The 17373-nt window shown below is 48.9% G+C and overlaps 1 protein-coding gene across 1 annotated transcript; it reads left to right on the top strand.

Annotated features, from left to right (window-relative positions):
• The first annotated feature begins 405 nt into the window (after window positions 1–405).
• Window positions 406–2162, top strand: LOC129713878 (histone H1.0-like). The gene has a single exon (XM_055663234.1). It carries the CDS (start codon window positions 616–618, stop codon window positions 1165–1167), a length of 552 nt encoding a protein of 183 aa, XP_055519209.1. The 5' UTR covers window positions 406–615; the 3' UTR covers window positions 1168–2162.
• Window positions 2163–17373: the final 15211 nt, after the last annotated feature.

Below are 17373 nucleotides of genomic sequence, written 5' to 3'. Positions count from 1 at the left end.
AGGCCAGCCACGAGAGCCCCTCTCGTCTCTGCCCCACACGTTGGGCAAGCATTATATTTTCTTTTGCATTCGGCGGCGGGCGCGTCGGCCGTGGCGTTTTTCAGCTTTTTTTGCAGAAATCCCAATTTTTGCGTCTGCCCGCCGACTCCTCGCGTCGTTTTCCACCGCTGTGCCGGCGTGCGAGCGGCTGCCGGCCTCCCCGCCCGGCCCACAGGCGAGGGGAAGGAGTGGGGTTTGCTGCGGGGCGGCCGTGGTGCGCGGCAGGCGCCGGGAAGTGTCCGCCATCGGCCCTTTTTGCAGGCGAAGAAACACAGAATGAAACACAGCTCGCCATTTTTTCCCCGCTCGGAGCTGCCAGCAGTTGGTGTTCTCAGTCAGGTCCGCGCCGAGACTATTAATTCCCAGCGTCAGCGCAGAGGTGCTGAAAAAGCACAAGGGTCCGGTGTTAGCTGCCAGCAACTGAGGTGTTGCATTGCCTTGTGTTGCCTTGTGTTGGAGCCAACCTTCACAATAGACCACCTTTGCTCTCGCTCCAGGGATTGTCCCATTTAACCTCCGAGAGACTGAGAGACAGAGGGAAAAGTTCACCTCTCCAGACTAGAACAAGGCAAAAACATGACTGAAAATTCCACCCCAGTGCCAGCTAAAGCCAAGAAGACGAGGGTGGCCAAGAAGACGTCTGACCACCCCAAGTACACCGACATGATCATGGCTGCCATCAAAGCCCTGAACAACCGCACTGGTGTATCCAGGCAAGCCGTCCAAGCCTACATCAAGAGAGAGTACAGCGTGGGGGAAAACGCCGACTACCAGGTCAAGGCGACTCTGAAGAAGCTGGTGGCCAACGATGTCATCAAGCAGGTCAAGGGGCTGGGGGCCTCGGGCTCTTTCCGGCTGGCAAAGGCGGACGAGCCCAAGAGGGTGGCCAAGAAGGTGAGCAGAGCGCCGAAGAAGAGCGCGTCGCCCAAGAAGGCGGTGGTTGCCAGGAAAGCGGTGAAGGCGGCGCCCAAGACCAAGAAGCCCAAAGTGGAGAAGAAGAAGCCCAAGACGCCGAAGAAGAAAGCGGCCGCGCCCAAGAAGTCAAAGAAAACGAAGGTGGTGGTCAAATCTAAGCCCAAGGCGAAGAAACCACCCGCACGCAAGACACAGAAAAAATCCAAGAAGTGATCCCGAATCGGCCACTTGTGTCTGAAACCTTCAGAAACTTTTGTGTACATACTGTTAAAAAACAAAAAAAAAGTGTTTCTTGACTTTAGTAAGGAGACTTTTTTAATTTTGTCAGGAACTTGTGTCTTGCAATTTAAAACAAAAAAATCCCAAATGTGTATGCGGTGCGGTAACTGTATTGGAGCTGGTGATTCTGGGACTGACTGTAAGTGGGGAATGGAAATGTACATTGCTGTGACTGACTTGTCTTTACCCTTTAGGCTCTCGGCCCGTCGGTGAGAGAGAGGACAGTGTATTTGCCAGCATGCTTGTAGCTTCTAACCCCAGCGGCGATAGTTGTTACCAGCCCCGTCTTTGCTGAGGAAACAAAGCCAGCTCTCAAACCCTCGGCAACACTGAGCAGTCACAACAAGGTCAACATTCATTTCCAAATTACTTCGTATTAGACTTTTTTAAATCAATGTCTGGAGCTGCTCTTCCGAGTTTCCAGGGGATTATGCAGTGTTGTTTTGTGGGGTTTTTTGCAGTGTAAATATTTAAAGATGTTTTTTTTTTAAAGAGGATTCCCCCCCACCTGAATGCTAACCGTTTAGGACGTCTGCATTTAAGAGGTAGACAATAATGCTGGAGAAACTCAGCGGGTGCAGCAGCATCTATGGAGCGAAGGAAATAGGCAACGTTTCGGGCCGAAACCCTTCTTCAGACTAAGAGGTATCGGTTTTTCCTTCGGGTATGAGAGAGGTTCTTGCCAGATGATACTCTAACCAGATAACGGGGCCCTTTTTTTTAACCGATTGCAACAGGAATAACGGCGGTGAAAATGTTTTTGTTTTCACAAATGTGGAGGTCAGCTACAATCCCAGACTTCCCGGACACACTGTGATCCGATCCCTGGGACTCCCGAAGGCATTCCCTGTAGAGAGAGGCCAAACTGGAAATAGCAGCAGTCACAAGTTAGTTACTCGACAAAGCATGCAGGATCCAAAAAAACAAAACAGACCAGAGATTTAAGCAACACTTCTTAACTTGGCCAAAGAAAATCCTCAATAAAATTCCCTTGCTGATAGAGGCACCCTTTTATAAAATGGCTCCAAAAATGTGACACGTGTCTTGAGTTTTGTTATTTTTTACTATATTATCGCTGTATTTTCTGAATTGTTAGGATGCTCTCCACAAACCATTTCTATGTATAATTAAGGATGACTGTACATTCTGATTTATTATCTCCAGAGCTGTCTAATTGTATGGTGTCATTTTAAGCCATATTGGGACATTCCTACTGAACTTTTCCAGTTCAACCCCACTGTTATGTTCCTAGATTTACATGATGTTTTTTTTAATGAAGTGATTCTCCACTCCTAATTATGTTATGCCATTGTGATTATTTTTTTTAAAAATTCAATTGAAGACTGAGTGTTGTCCATACACTTAAATCGCCTCTAAGGAATGGGCTGCTCAAAACAATACTACATTTCTCTGTTGACCATTTCCTTTGTTTATAATAAATAAAGCTACATATTAATTTGAAAACTCGTCGCTTTTTATCAATGCAGTTTATGGGGGGGGGGGGCTTTGAGGTCTTCAAAGCAACTTAGAACATGGCTGGCTGAGATGGTTAGAGGCGGGTCACTGATCCTACTCACCTGCCCCCTACAACATGTTGGAGACACTCTGGGCGGAGCTGGCCGATGATTACAGAGGAGTCTCGTACTGGGGACGAGGACTGAGGTTCGATGAGACTGGAGGAGGAGCCGCTGGTGCAGAAGGCCATTCGGCCCAGCTTCTCGGTACTGTCCCTGATGTGCCTCCTCAACATCCTCCCTCCCTTATCTGGGTTCCCCATAAGGTGGCACAGCTTAAAGTAAAGTCAGAGGGGGAGATGTGGGTGGAAGGGACAAGGAGGGGGGAAGGATGAATGGGGGACTCGTGGTTGGGAGATGAGTATACAATGGAGGGGGTGGCAGGCAGCAAAAAGCAAGGGGGGGGGGAGTAATACTTGATATTACTTGAGAATACAATATTCATGGTCCTAAGCTGCCTATGATTAAGAAAGAACTGCAGATGCTGGAAAAATCGAAGGTAGACAAAAATGCTGGAGAAACTCAGCGGGTGAGGCAGCATCTATGGAGCGAAGGAATGGGTGACGTTTCGGGTCTCGACCCGAAACGTCACCCATTCCTTCGCTCCATAGATGCTGCCTCACCCGCTGAGTTTCTCCAGCATTTTTGTCTACAAGCGGAATATGAGGTGCTGTTCCTCCAGTTTGCGTGTGATGTCACTCTGGCAACGGAGGAGGCTCTGGATGGAAAGGTCAGTATGGGAATGGGAGTTAAAGTGGTTAACAACCGAGAGATCCAGCAGGCCTTGGTGGACCAGGCGCAACTGTTCGGCAAAACGGTCCCCAAGTCTACACTTGGCCTCGTCCATGTGCAGGAGGCCACTTTGAGAGCACCAAAAGCAGTAGATGAGGTTAGAGATGCACGTGAACCTCTGCCTCACCTAGAAGGGTCCATGGAAGAAACTTGAATTGCTGTTGCTCCTAATGTCTTGGTCACATAGACCAAACATAGAAAATAGGTGCAGGTGTAGGCCATTCGGCCCTTCGAGCCTGCACCGCCATTCAATATGATCATGGCTGATCATCCAACTCGGTATCCCGTACCTGCCTTCTCTCCATGCCCCCTGATCCCTTTAGCCACAAGTGCCACATCTAACTCCCTCTTAAATATACCAAGAATGTATAAAACATCACCAGGAGTGGCATGCTTCAGATTATCGCATTTACAGTGATATAGACTGGGAGAAATTCTAAGTCACAGCACCATACAGCATGGAAACAGAGCATTCGGCCCAACGTCCACACTTTCCGAGATTCTCCATCTAAACTTATCCCATTTACCCACATTTGCTCCATATCCCGCTAAACCTTTTGTATCCATGTCCTTTAAATATTGATACAGTATCTACCTCAACTCCCTCCTCTGGAAGCTCCTTTCATATACCCATTCCCTTCTGTGTGAGAATGGTGTTGGCGTGGTGGAGAAGCTTGTGTGGTCCTGAGATCATGAGAGCGGTGCCCTCTGGAGCTGTGCTCCTGGTAGGGCCACCCAAGGTCGAGGGGAAGGTCCCTGACAAAGAGCAATCCAACCAAGACCTCAACGGTGGAACAGGTGGAGGACGAAGGCTGACCTTAGTGGAGCGTCACAACCGCTGGGAAAGCGGATGAAGGCTGCAGCAGAAAAGGGTCTCCGGTCGTCTTGGACTCCATGCCACTGGATCCTGTCCCAGATCTGTCAAGGACCGTGGGGTGGCTGTCTGTGCACCAGTCTCCCCACGTTAAACAGAGTCACGCACAGGCGTCCTCCAACCATATATTGAAACATATAAAATTATAAAAGGACTGGCCAAGCTAGATGCAGAAAAAATGTTCCCAATGTTGGACAAGTCCAGAACCGGAGGCAACAGTCTCAGAATAAAGGGGAGGTCATTTAAGACTGAGGGGAGAAAAAACCTTTTCACCCAGAGAGTTGTGAATTTATGGAATTCCCTGGCACAGAGGGCAGTGGAGGCCAAGTCACTGGATGGATTTAAGAGAGAGTTAGATAGAGCTCTAGGGGCTAGTGGAGTCAAGGGATATGGGGAGAAGGCAGGCACGGGTTATTGATAGGGGACGATCAGCCATGATCGCAATGAATGGCGGTGCTGGCTCGAAGGGCCGAATGGCCTCCTCCTGCACATATTTTCTATGTTTCTATGTAACCCTGGAGACATCCATGGTCAGCCACGACTGAAGGGCAATGTGAACTAGGACAGAGACTAAAACTGAAGCAGCTTCAACAGTTCCACCACCAAGTTAAACCTTCCCCTGAGCGACACAAAGGGTTCACCTGCACCCTCCGCCCACAGTAACGTGATCACTCCCCGTTTATTATCACAGCGTGGAAAAGCATCGAGTGGCCTGGATAATCACCGCATTAATTGTGCATCAGCTCTGCTGTTACTGGGAAACATTGCAGGCCTTTTGTTAAAGGTAGTGAGTCTTTATCAAGTACTTTCTACCAGCTCTTCCTATTAAGGAGCGATGCCAAGTTTGCAATATCAGAGCTTCCCATTCCTTCCCCAACGGACATTCCGACACCTTCATCGAATAAAATCATGAGAGGAATAGATCAGGTAGATGTACTAGTCTCTAGCCCAGAGTAGCTGAATCGAGGACCATAGGGTTAAGGTGAAGGGAAAAAGATTTAATAGGAATTTGAGGGGTAACTTTTTCACACAAAGGCTGGTGGGTGTATGGAACAAGCTGCCAGGGGAGGTCGTTGAGGCTGGGACTATCCCAATGTAAAATTAAGAAGCAGTTAGGCAGGTACATGGGATAGGACAGGTTTGGAGAGATATGGACCAAACGTGGGCAGGTGGGACAAGTGTGGCTGGGAGGTGTTGGCCAGTGTGGGCAAGTTGGGCCGAAGGGCCTGTTTCAACGCTGCATCATCCTTTGGCTCTATCCCACCGCCAGCCACATCTTCCCACCCCTTTCCTCCTTCTGCGGAGACCGCTCCCTCTGATAAGATTGTTAAGGGTTTGGACACGGTAGAGGCAGGAAACATGTTCCCGATGTTGGGGGAGTCCACAGTTTAAGAATAAGGAGTAAGCCATTTAGAACGGAGACGAGGAAACACTTTTTCTCACAGAGAGTGGGGAGCCTGTGGAATTCTCTGCCTCAGAGGGCGGTGGAGGCAGGTTCTCTGGATGCTTGCAAGAGAGAGTTAGATAGGGCTCTTAAAAATAGCGGAGTCAGGAGATATGGGGAGAAGGCAGGAACAGGGTACTGATTGGGGATGATCAGCCATGATCACATTGAATGGCGGTGCTGGCACGAAGGGCCGAATGGCCTACTCCTGTACCTATTGTCTATTGTCTCTGCAAGTCCTTGGTTCACTCAACCCTTCCCATGCAAACCACCACCACAGCTTCCTGCCGCTCCTCTGTCCAAAGCAAGTCTACCCTCTACCCAATGAACATGGGAGTGGGCCAGACATTCCCATGACCCCATTGACATGTCTGTTCCATTACTGACAGGTTTGAGCTGTGATATGTAATCCATTGCATAGAATCAAAGTGGAACCATTGAAAAGCTACCACTCTCTGAGTAAAGAAGTTCCCCCTCATGTTGCCCCTAAACTTTTGTCCCTTAATTCTCAAATCATGTTGAATCTTCCCTACTCTCAATGGGAAAAGCTTATCCACGTCAACTCTGTCTATCTCTGTACCCTCTAGAATTTAGAAGATTGAGGGGGGATCTTATAAAAACGTACAAAATTCTTAAGGGGTTGGACAGGCTAGATGCAGGAAGATTGTTCCCGATGTTGGGGAAGTCCAGAACAAGGGGTCACAGTTTAAGGATAAGGAGGAAATCTTTTAGGACCGAGATGAGAAAAACATTTTTCACACAGAGAGTGGTGAATCTGAGGAATTCTCTGCCACAGAAGGTAGTTGAGGCCGCAGTTCATTGGCTATATTTAAGAGGGAGTTAGATGTGGCCCTTGTGGCTAAAGGGATCAGGGGGTATGGAGAGAAGGCAGGTACAGGATACTGAGTTGGATGATCAGCCATGATCACATTGAATGGCGGTGCAGGCTCGAAGGGCCGAATGGCCTACTCCTGCACCTATTTTCTATGTTTCTATCCCTCTCATAATTTTAAAGACCTCTATCAAGGGATGTGGGAGGAAACCGGAGCACCCGGAGGAAACCCACGCGGTCACAGATAGAACGCACAAACTCCGCCAAGACAGCACCCGTTGTCAAACCCAGAACACTGGCGCTGTGAGGCATCGACTCTAACTCTGCGCCACTGGATTGGAAGATTGGAGAAGAGATTAGGTCACCAGGTCCCTGTGTGTGTGGAAGGAACTGCAGATACTGTGTTAAACCGATGATAGACTCAAAATGCTGGAGTAACCCAGCGGGACAGGCAGCATCAATGGACAGAAGGAATGGGTGACGTTTCGGGTCGAGACCCTTCCGAGAGACTCCCTCCCTGAATGCATGGCAGCGACAGAAACCCTCAGCAGAGTTCAACGGGGCCAGAGGGGGCCAGTACTGGGAGAAGGGGTTAGGCTGGACAGAATGGGCCGAATGACCTCTGTCTAAACACATTTGTAGACCCCTGGTGCTGATTAACATTCAGAATAACTGGAGAAACAGGAGATTAATACTCAAGTCAATATTTAAGAACGGGTGATTAATTTTCAGATGAGGAATAAATTATTACTCAGATCAGTAACAAACAAAGCTGATTAATGCTCTAAGACAGCATTAAATAGCAGAGATTAATACCCAGGCCAGCATTAACACAGGGAATTAATGTCAGGTCAGCTTGTAATGCAAGTTTAATGCTGGGATTAGCCTTAAACACAAACAATTAATGCGCAGAGCCGCACACACTCGTGGGATTAGCTTCCACGTACGTAGGGAGATTAATGATCAGATCAGCATGAAGTGTGGACAGTTAATGCACAGATTAAGGTTGAAACACAAGAGATCAAACCACGGCTTTCGGAGGAGGAGAAGAAGAGAAGATTCCTAAATAGAGGCGTCGGTCTCCGCACTTCACTCTCAATGAGATCTGATCTTTGGCTCGTTCCATTCTCCCATCTGACCACTCGAGCCTCTGTGAGCAACAAGGCTGAAGAAGGGTCCCCAACCAAAACATCACCCATCCTTTTCCTCCAGAGATGCTGCTGCCTGACCCGCTGAGTCAATCCAGCATCTGTCTACCATTACTCCAAGTTTGGTTGAACTTTCCACCGTTTACAGCAGATGCTGTCAAAGCTTCTCAATTCATTGAGAAATATAATTCTTAGAGGAGATTAGTTTCACTTGGCATCATGTCCAGCATGGGCATTGTGGGCCGAAGGGCCTGTACTGTACTACTGTTCTTCTGCTATGTTCTCCGTTCTTACATAGATACATAGAAAACAGGTGCAGGAGTAGGCCATTCGGCCAGCATCTCCATTCAATGTGATCATGGCTGATCATCCACAATCAGTACCCCGTTCTTGCCTTCTCCCCATATCCCCTTGATTCTGCTAGCCCTAAGAGCTCTATCTAACTCTCTTTTGAATGCATCCAGTGAATTGGTCCCCACTACCTTCTGAGGCAGAGAATTCCACAACTTCACAACTTTCTGATGAAATGATTTTTCCTCGTCTCAGTTCTAAATGGCCTACCATTTATTCTTAAACTGTGACCCCTGGTTCTGGACGCCCCCAACATCGGAAACATGTTTCCTGTATCTAGTGGGTCCAACCCCTTAATAATTTTATATGTTTCTATAAGATCCCCTCTCATTATACTAAATTCCAGTGAATACAAGCCAAGTCGCTCCATTCTTTCATCATATGACAGTCCCGCCATCCCGGGAATTAACCTTGTGAACCTACACTGCACTCCCTCAATAGCAAGAATGTCCTTCCTCAAATTAGAAGACCAAAACTGCACACAATACTCCAGGTGTGGTCTCACTAGGGCTCTGTACAACTGCAGATGGACCTCATTGCTCCTATACTCAACTCCTCTCGTTATAAAGGCCAACAAGCCATTCGCTTTCTTCACTGCCTGCTGTACCTGCATGCTTACTTTTAGTGACTGATGTACAAGGACCCCCAGGTCTCGTTGTACTTCCCCTTTTCCTAATCTGACACCATTCAGATAATAGTCTGCCTTCCTGTTCTTGTCACCGAAGTGGATAACCTCACATTTATCCACATTACACTGCATCTGCCATGCATCTGCCCACTCACCCAACCTGTCCAAGTAACCCTGCATCCTCATTGCATCCTCTTCACAGTTCACACTGCCACCCAGCTTTGTGTCATCTGCAAATTTGCTAATGTTACTTTGAATTCCTTCATCTAAATCATTAATATATATTGTGAATAGCTGTGGCCCCAGCACCGAGCCTTGCGGCTCCCCACTAGTCACTGCCTGCCATTCTGAGAGGGGAGCGTTTATCCCTACTCTTTGTTTCCTGTCTGCCAACCAATTTTCCATCCATGTCAATATCCTTACTTCAGTTTCAATTGGTTGACCTGTTGTTCAAGAGTGAAGAGTCAGGGGTCAAATGTGATGAGTCAAGGGTCAAGAGTGAAGAGTCACGGGTCAAGAGTGAAGAGTCAAGGGTCAAGTGTGAAGAGTCACGGGTCAAGGGTCAAGAGTGAAGGGTCAAGGGTCACGAGTGTTTAATTGTCAGATGTATTGAGATGGAACAATGAAATTCTTAAACAAATACTGAAGCTAAACTAAGCATGTGCCGCAGTGCCCTATGCTGTGTGAGCAGTGGCTAAGTCTATGTTATCCTGCACCTGTTCAGTTTTTCACCCACCTGTTTCATCGAGCCGTGTCTCTGTGGCTCTTTGTGTGCTCCTCGCAGCTTGTCATCCCCAGCTGTCTGCAACCACTCAGCAAACATGAATGCCCTCCCTTCATCCGAGTGTTCAGCCCAGTCTCAACGCACTGATCCCCAACCGCCCGCTGACGTGGCAATGTCCCTCTGAGCCGACATGTTGACCAACTCTCTTCTCCAGTCAATATATCCGCCCTCGGCCCCACCAGCCCCGGTAAAGTATGACCAGACCATGAGAAACAGGAGCAGAGGTGGGCCATTCTTGGTTCTTGGTTCTTGGTCCAAAATATTCCAAATGGAATTTAAAGTGGAGGTGGGAACCCATCTCCCCCCTCCCCCACACCTCTCTCCCCACCCCTCTCTCCTCCCCCTCTCCATCTCCCTCCCTCACCCCTCTCCTCCCCCTTCCCTCTCTCCCCCCCCTCTATCTCTCTTTCCCCTCCCCCCCTCTCTCCCTCCGCCCCCTTCCCCTACCCCTCTGTCCCTCTTCCACCACTCCCCCTACCCTCTCCCTCACCACTCTTCCACTTCTCTCCCACTTACCCCACCCCTCTCCCTCTCCCTCCCCCACCCCCTCTCTCTCCCCCCCTCCCCTTCCCCCTCCCTCCCCTCTCACCCGCCCACCCCTTCCCCCTACCCCTCTGTCCCTCTTCCACCACTCCCCCTGCTTTACCCCTCCTACCCCCCCCTCCCTACCCACTCTTCCACTCTCTCTCCCCCCCTCCCCCTCCCACTCTCCCTCCCCACTCTCTCCCCTCTCTGTCATAGTCCTGGCTGATCCCACTGCTGAGCATTTAGGGTGCCATTGCCTGTGTGGTCATGTGTGTAGGGATTTGGTTTACACCAAAGACAATAGACAATAGACAATAGGTGCAGGAGTAGGCCATTCAGCCCTTCGAGCCAGCACTGCCATTCAATGTGATCATGGCTGATCATCCCCAATCAGTACCCCCCCCGTTCTGCTGCCTTCTCCCCATATCCCCTGACTCCGCTATCTTTAAGAGCCCTATCTAGCTCTCTCTTGAAAGCATCCAGAGAACCGGCCTCCACCGCCCTCTGAGGCAGAGAATTCCACAGACTCACCGCTCTCTGTGAGAAAAAGTGTTTCCTCGTCTCCGTTCTAAATGGCTTACTCCTTATTCTTACTGTGAGTGTGGCCCCTGGTTCTGGATTCCCCCAACATCGGGAACATGTTTCCTGCCTCTAGGGTGTCCAAGCCCTTAACAATCTTAAAGTTAGACACTAATTGTTGGATGGAGTAACTCAGCAGGTCAGGCAGCATCTCTGGAGAATATCTGCAGTATCTCTGAACTAAAGTAAAACTAAACAAGGATAGGTGACGTTTGGGGTCAGAACCCTCTTTTCTTTCCTGTAACGTCACATGTTCCTTTCCTCCAGAGATGCTGCCCGACCCGTTGAGTTACTCCAGCATTATGTATCTATCTTCAGTGTGGTGTTGTGTTCAATTCTGTTCAAGTATCAAGTATGTTCAATTGTGTACCGAGGGTCTCGACCCGAAACATCGCCAATTCCTTCTCTCCAGAGATGCTGCCTCACCCGCTGAGTTGCTCCAGTATTTTGTGTCGACCTCATTCTTCAACATGATGGTCCTGTACCCTCTTCCTGATGATAATAGTGGAATGAGCGGTGAATCTGTGGAATTCTCTGCCACAGAAGGTAGTTGAGGCCACAGTTCATTGGCTATATTTAAGAGGGAGTTAGATGTGGCCCTTGTAGCTAAAGGGATTAGGGGGTATGGAGAGAAGGCAGGTACAGGATACTGGGTTGGATGATCAGCTACGATCATATTGAATGGCGGTGCAGGCTTGAAGGGCCGAATGGCCAACTCCTGCACCTATTGTCTATGTTTCTATGTTTACCTGTTTTTTGTGTTGATCTGAAAATGAATTGTGTGTGTTTATTGCTCTTTGCACTCATTGTCATCGGCATATAGCACCGGTCTGTATAGAAACATAGAAACATAGAAAATAGGTGCAGGAGTAGGCCATTCGGCCCTTCGTGCCTTCACCGCCATTCAATATGATCATGGCTGATCATCCAACTCAGTATCCCATCCCTGCCTTCTCTCCATCCCCCTGATCTCTTTAGCCACAAGGACCACATCTAACTCCCTCTTAAATATAGCCAATGAACTGTGGCCTCAACTACATTATGTGGCAGAGAATTCCACAGATTAACCACTCTCTGTGTGAAAAATGTTTTTCTCATCTCAGTCCGAAAAGATATCCCCTTTATCCTTAAACTGTGACCCCTTGTTCTGGACTTCCCCAACATCGGGAACAATCTTCCTGCATCTAGCCTGTCCAACCCCTTAAGAATTTTGTAAGTTTCTATAAGGTCCCCCCTCAATCTTCTAAATTCTAGTGAGTACAAGCCGAGTCTATCCAGTCTTTCTTCATATGAAAGTCCTGCCATCCCATATTTCCCACATTTAAAGCTGACCCGGCCATTAATCAACATGTTTCGACTCAGCTGAGTATTAATAGTGGCTCAATGTATCCCATGTAAAAAGGAGGAACAGCCCTTCACATTCCACTTGGGTAGTTTACAACACAACCGGTATGAACATTGAATTCTCCAATTTTCAGGTAACCTCCGATAACCCACTCCCCTGCCCCTCCCCCCCCCCCCCCCCCCCCCCCCCCCCCCCCACCCTGCCACACACACCATCCTGGCCACACACTCATCTCCCCGCTACCTTCAGGTAGAAGATACAGGAGCCTGCAACTGTAGACTGCAACGTCCAGGTTCAGAAATAGCTACTTCCCCACAGCCATCAGGCTATCAGCCACTCAACTAAAAAAAAACTCTGAACATTAATAGCCCATTATCTGTTTATTTGCACTTTATCTGTTTTATTTATTCATGTGTGTATATATTTATATAATGGTATATGGACACACTGATCTGTTCTGTAGTCAATGCCTACTATGTTCCGTTGTGCTGAAGCAAAGCAAGAATGTCATTGTCCTATCAGGGACACATGGCAATAAACTCTCTTGAATCTTGAACCTTGAATCCTGTTTCTACCCCCCATTCTCCCCTCCTCCCCTCCCCTGCGCCCTACCCGGACTCCCACCTACTTCACCCCCACTCTTCCTCCTCCTACATTCCTTCCTCCAGCTTCACAATTTGCAACCCTTCCACCAGCCTCTCTCACGCCTTCTGTTTTTATCTCTGGCCTTTGTTCCTACCATCCGCCTGTCTAAACACCCTCTCGCCTGTATCTGAAGAAGGGTCCCGACCCAAAACGCCACCAGCCCATGTCCCCCGAGCATGCTGCCTGACCCGTTGAGTTACTCCAGCTCTCTGTGTCCCTTTGAGTAGTAATAGTATTTTGGAGTAATAATCGGCAGCTTAATGCTACCACGATTTGAGCAATCGCGGTCTGTTCAATTGCCTCAACAGTGTTGAGATTAGTACAAAAAGTTAATGCTTTTACAAGCTTTATACACAGATGCCTAATACTCAGCGTTGAACAGAGGGGATTAATGGCGTCAAAAATAAACACAGGAGATTCACGCTCAACTGGGATTTGAACTGACAAAAGGGTGGCAGGGTGGCGCAGCGGGTGGAGCTGCTGCCTGCCGCACAGCACCAGAGGCCCGGGTGTGATCCTGACCCCAGCAACCAGCCTCCACGGCCACCAGCTGCAGCCGTGCAGCTGTTTACTGCAGCTGTTTACCCAGTGGAATGTCTGATACACAGACCCTCACTGTCCCATCCGCACATGATGAAGCAGGCAGACCAGTCTGTGCCCAGCCCTGCTGGTGGTGGTGGCACTGGCCTCAGGGTAATCTCACCAACCCAGTGTGTGTGTGTGTGTGTGTGTGTGTGTGTGTGTGTGTGTGTGTGTGTGTGTGTGTGTGTGTGTGTGTGTGTGTGTGTGTGTGTGTGTGTGTGTGTGTGTGTGTGGGCGTGTGTGTGTGTGTGTGTGTGTGTGTGTGTGTGTGTGTGTGTGTGTGTGTGTGTGTGTGTGTGGGTGTGTGTGTGTGGGTGTGGGTGTGTGTGTGTGTGTGTGTGTGTGTGTGTGTGTGTGTGTGTGTGTGTGTGTGTGTGTGTGTGTGTGTGTGTGTGTGTGTGTGTGTGTGTGTGTGTGTGTGTGTGTGTGTGTGTGTGTGTGTGTGTGTGTGTGTGTGTGTGTGTGTGTGTGTGTGTGTGCATGTGTGTGTGGTGTGTGTGTGTGTGTGTGTGTGTGTGTGTGTGTGTGTGAGTGGAGTTTAGAAGGATGAGGGAGCATCTTATAGAAACATATAAAATTATAAAAGGACAGGACAAGCTTGATGCAGGTAAAAGGTTCCCAATGTTGGGTGAGTCCAGAAGCAGGGGCCACAGTCTTAGAATAAAGGGGAGGCCATTTAAGACTGAGGTGAGAAAAAACTTCTTCACCCAGAGAGTTGTGAATTTATGGAAATCCCTGCCACAGAGGGCAGTGGAGGCCAAGTCACTGGATGGATTTAAGAGAGAGTTAGATAGAGCTCTAGGGGCTGGTGGAGTCAAGGGATATGGGGAGAAGGCAGGCACGGGTTATTGATAGTGTGTGCGTGCGTGTTTGTGAGTGTGTGTATGCGTGCGTGCGCGTGTATGTGTGTTGAGTCACAGCCATGCGAGACAGTGGGCAAACACACACACACACACTGAAGTCTACCAGTCTGAAGAAGGGTCTCGACACGAAACGTCGCCCATTCTTCCATCCACAGAACCTGCCAGCCCTGCTGTGTTACACCAGTATTTTGTGTCACTATCTGTGGTGTAAATCAGCACCTGCAGTTCCGACCAACACAGACATAGAGCTGTCCATGGCGCTCTGCGATAATCAACAAAAACACGCCCCCTGCGTTCCTTTGACCCGTGTTCTCAGCATCTCTGACCGAAAGATACAGCGTGGAAATCAATCACCCGCTCACATTAGTTCTGCATTAGCCCACTTTCTTGCCCACCCCCTACACACAAGGGGCCATTCACAGACGGCCAATTAACCTACTAATTAACCTTTGGGATGTGGTAGGAAACCGGAGCACCCGGAGGAAACCCACACGGCCACACACAAGGAGAACATGCAAACTCCACAGAGACCGCACCCGAGGTCAGGATGGAACCCAGTGAGGGCAGCAGCCAGCAACAAACTGCACACGGCTTCAAAATCACGCTGAAAATCTGAAATAGATATAGAAAGTCCTGGAGGCACTCTGCGGGTCAGGCAGCATCTGTGGAGAAAGAAACACTTAAGCCCATGTCCCACTTTCACAACCTAATTCACAGCCTTTTTTACTCGTGGACATTTTTCGTCAGGCTAGAAAAAACGCCCCGACCTACTCGATGCCACGAGTACCTACGACTAGCATCACGATCTACCTACGACCTCCTACAGCCTCATGACGACCATGCTGCGAGTATGAGTCAAGGGGCAAACTCGGCAGAGGTCGTGAAAGTGGGACAGGCACTTTAACATATCAGTGTCAAGCCGTGCAGAGATACAGCAGGAAAACAGGCCCTTCGACCCATCCAGTCCATGGTGGCCATCAACCACCCATTTACAATGAACCTATGTTATTCCCATTTAATCCTCCCCATATTTCCGTCGACTCCCCACAGATTGTACCCCTCCGGGATGGCGGGACTGTCATATGCTGAGAGAATGGAGCGGCTGGGCTTGTACACTCTGGAGTGTAGAAGGATGAGAGGGATTCTCATTGAAACATATACGATTGTTAAGGGTTTGGACACGCTAGAGGCAGGAAACATGTTCTCAATGTTGGGGGAGTCCAGAACCAGGGGCCACACAGTTTAAGAATAAGGAGTAAGCCATTTAGAACGGAGGCGAGGAAACACTTTTTCTCACAGAGAGTGGTGAGTCTGTGGAATTCTCTGCCTCAGAGGGCGGTGGAGGCAGGTTCTCCGGATGCTTTCAAGATAGAGCTAGATAGGGCTCTTAAAAATAGCGGAGTCAGGGGATGTGGGGAGAAGGCAGGAACGGGGTACTGATTGGGGATGATCAGCCATGATCACATTGAATGGCGGTGCTGGCTCGAAGGGCCGAATGGCCTACTCCTGCACGTATTGTCTATTGTCTATTGTCCACTGCGCACAAGGTGCAATTTATAGTAGCTAATTAATCCATCGACTCACATGTCTTTGGGATAGAGTCATAGACATAGACTCATACAGTGTGGAGACCAGAGCTCCTGGAGAAAACCCACGCAGGTGATGGGGAGAACATACAAACTCCGTACAGACAGCACCCATAGCCAGGATCGAACCAGGGTCTCTGGCGCTGTGAGGCAGCGACTCTACCGCTGCGCCACCTTTGTTTTCCCGTTTTGCCGTTCCTTAAACTCGAGGGATCCATTGAGCTGGCTACGTGGGTGAGTGCAGAGCACCTGGGAAACAACGCAATCCTGGAAACTTGTTCCTCTCCCCACTCCCGGGGGGGGTGGCCGAGTTAATTTTAGCACCAATCCTGTTCTCTTGGCAGTAAAATAACAGCTTGTATTTTTAAAGAGCTTGCAGCGTAGTGAAACATCCTTGGGGCTTTCACCAAATAAGATCCCAGTTGAGCAACAGAAGTGGGTCTGAGGACAGGTGGAGGTGGGTTCAGTCTTAGAGGTGACCAGATGAGGGGTCCATGTGTTGGGAGATGCTGAGCTTGGGGCTTTGGTACTGAGACATTGAACCATAGGGTGGCATGGTGGCGCAGCGGTAGAGTTGCTGCCTTCCAGCGCCAGAGACCCGGGTTCGATCCTGACTACGGGTGCTGTCTGTACGGAGTTTGCATGTTCTCCCTGTGACCTGCGCGAGTTTTCTCCAGGATCTCCAGTCTCCATGCAATATAACTCTATGTCTATGACTATCCCAAAGACATGTGAGTCGATGGATGAATTGGCTATTATAAATTGCACCTTGTGTACAGTGGACAATAGACAATAGACGGAGTTTGTACGTTCTCCATGTGATCGTGTGGGTTTTCTCCGGGTGCTCCGGTTTGCCCCCACACTCAATAGACACAAAAGTGCTGGAGTAACTCAGAGGGACAGGCAGCGTCTCTGGAGAGAAGGAATGGGTGAGGTTTTGGGTCGAGACTCTTCTTTAGTTTAGTTTAGTTTAAGTAAGTAAGTAAGTAAGTTTATTGGCCAAGTATTCACATACAAGGAATTTGCCTTGGTGCTCCGCCCACAAGTAACAACATGACATACAGTGACAGTTACGAATGACTCAGAAAACACTAAACATTAATAATAATAAAACATTAATGATAAAACACCATTGATCAAGCATGTGAGCCAACAAAATACCAGATCAAAGGGAGATTTTTGGCTGTTGAGTAGAGCAACTACTTGTGGATAAAAACTGTTTTTATGCCTGGCTGTGGCAGCTTTGACAGTCCGGAGTCGCCTTCCAGAGGGAAGTGATTCAAAGTATAGTTTAGTTTAAGTTAGGTTAGAGACACAGTGTGGAAACAGGCCCTTCGGCCCACCGAGTACGTGCCGACCAGCAATTGCCCCGTACACTAACACTATCCTAACACACTAGGGACAATTTACATTCTATACCCAAGCCAATTAACCTACAAACCTGCAGGTCTCTGGAAAGTGAGAGGAAACCAGTACACAATAGACAATAGACAATAGGTGCAGGAGTAGGCCATTCGGCCCTTCGAGCCAGCACCGCCATTCAATGTGATCATGGCTGATCATCCCCAATCAGTAAGTACCCTGTTCCTGCCTTCTCCCCATATCCCCTGACTCCGCTATTTTTAAGAGCCCCATCTAGCTCCCTCTT

This window comes from Leucoraja erinacea, chromosome 37 (genome assembly GCF_028641065.1).
Source record: "Leucoraja erinacea ecotype New England chromosome 37, Leri_hhj_1, whole genome shotgun sequence".
NCBI classification, from domain to species: Eukaryota; Metazoa; Chordata; class Chondrichthyes; order Rajiformes; family Rajidae; genus Leucoraja; species Leucoraja erinaceus.
This window is presented reverse-complemented; position numbering and strand designations above follow the sequence as displayed.

Bases quoted from the DNA above. Each gene is read 5' to 3' on its own strand.
- LOC129713878 (XM_055663234.1), top strand. From the start codon at position 616: ATGACTGAAAATTCCACCCCAGTGCCAGCTAAAGCCAAGAAGACGAGG.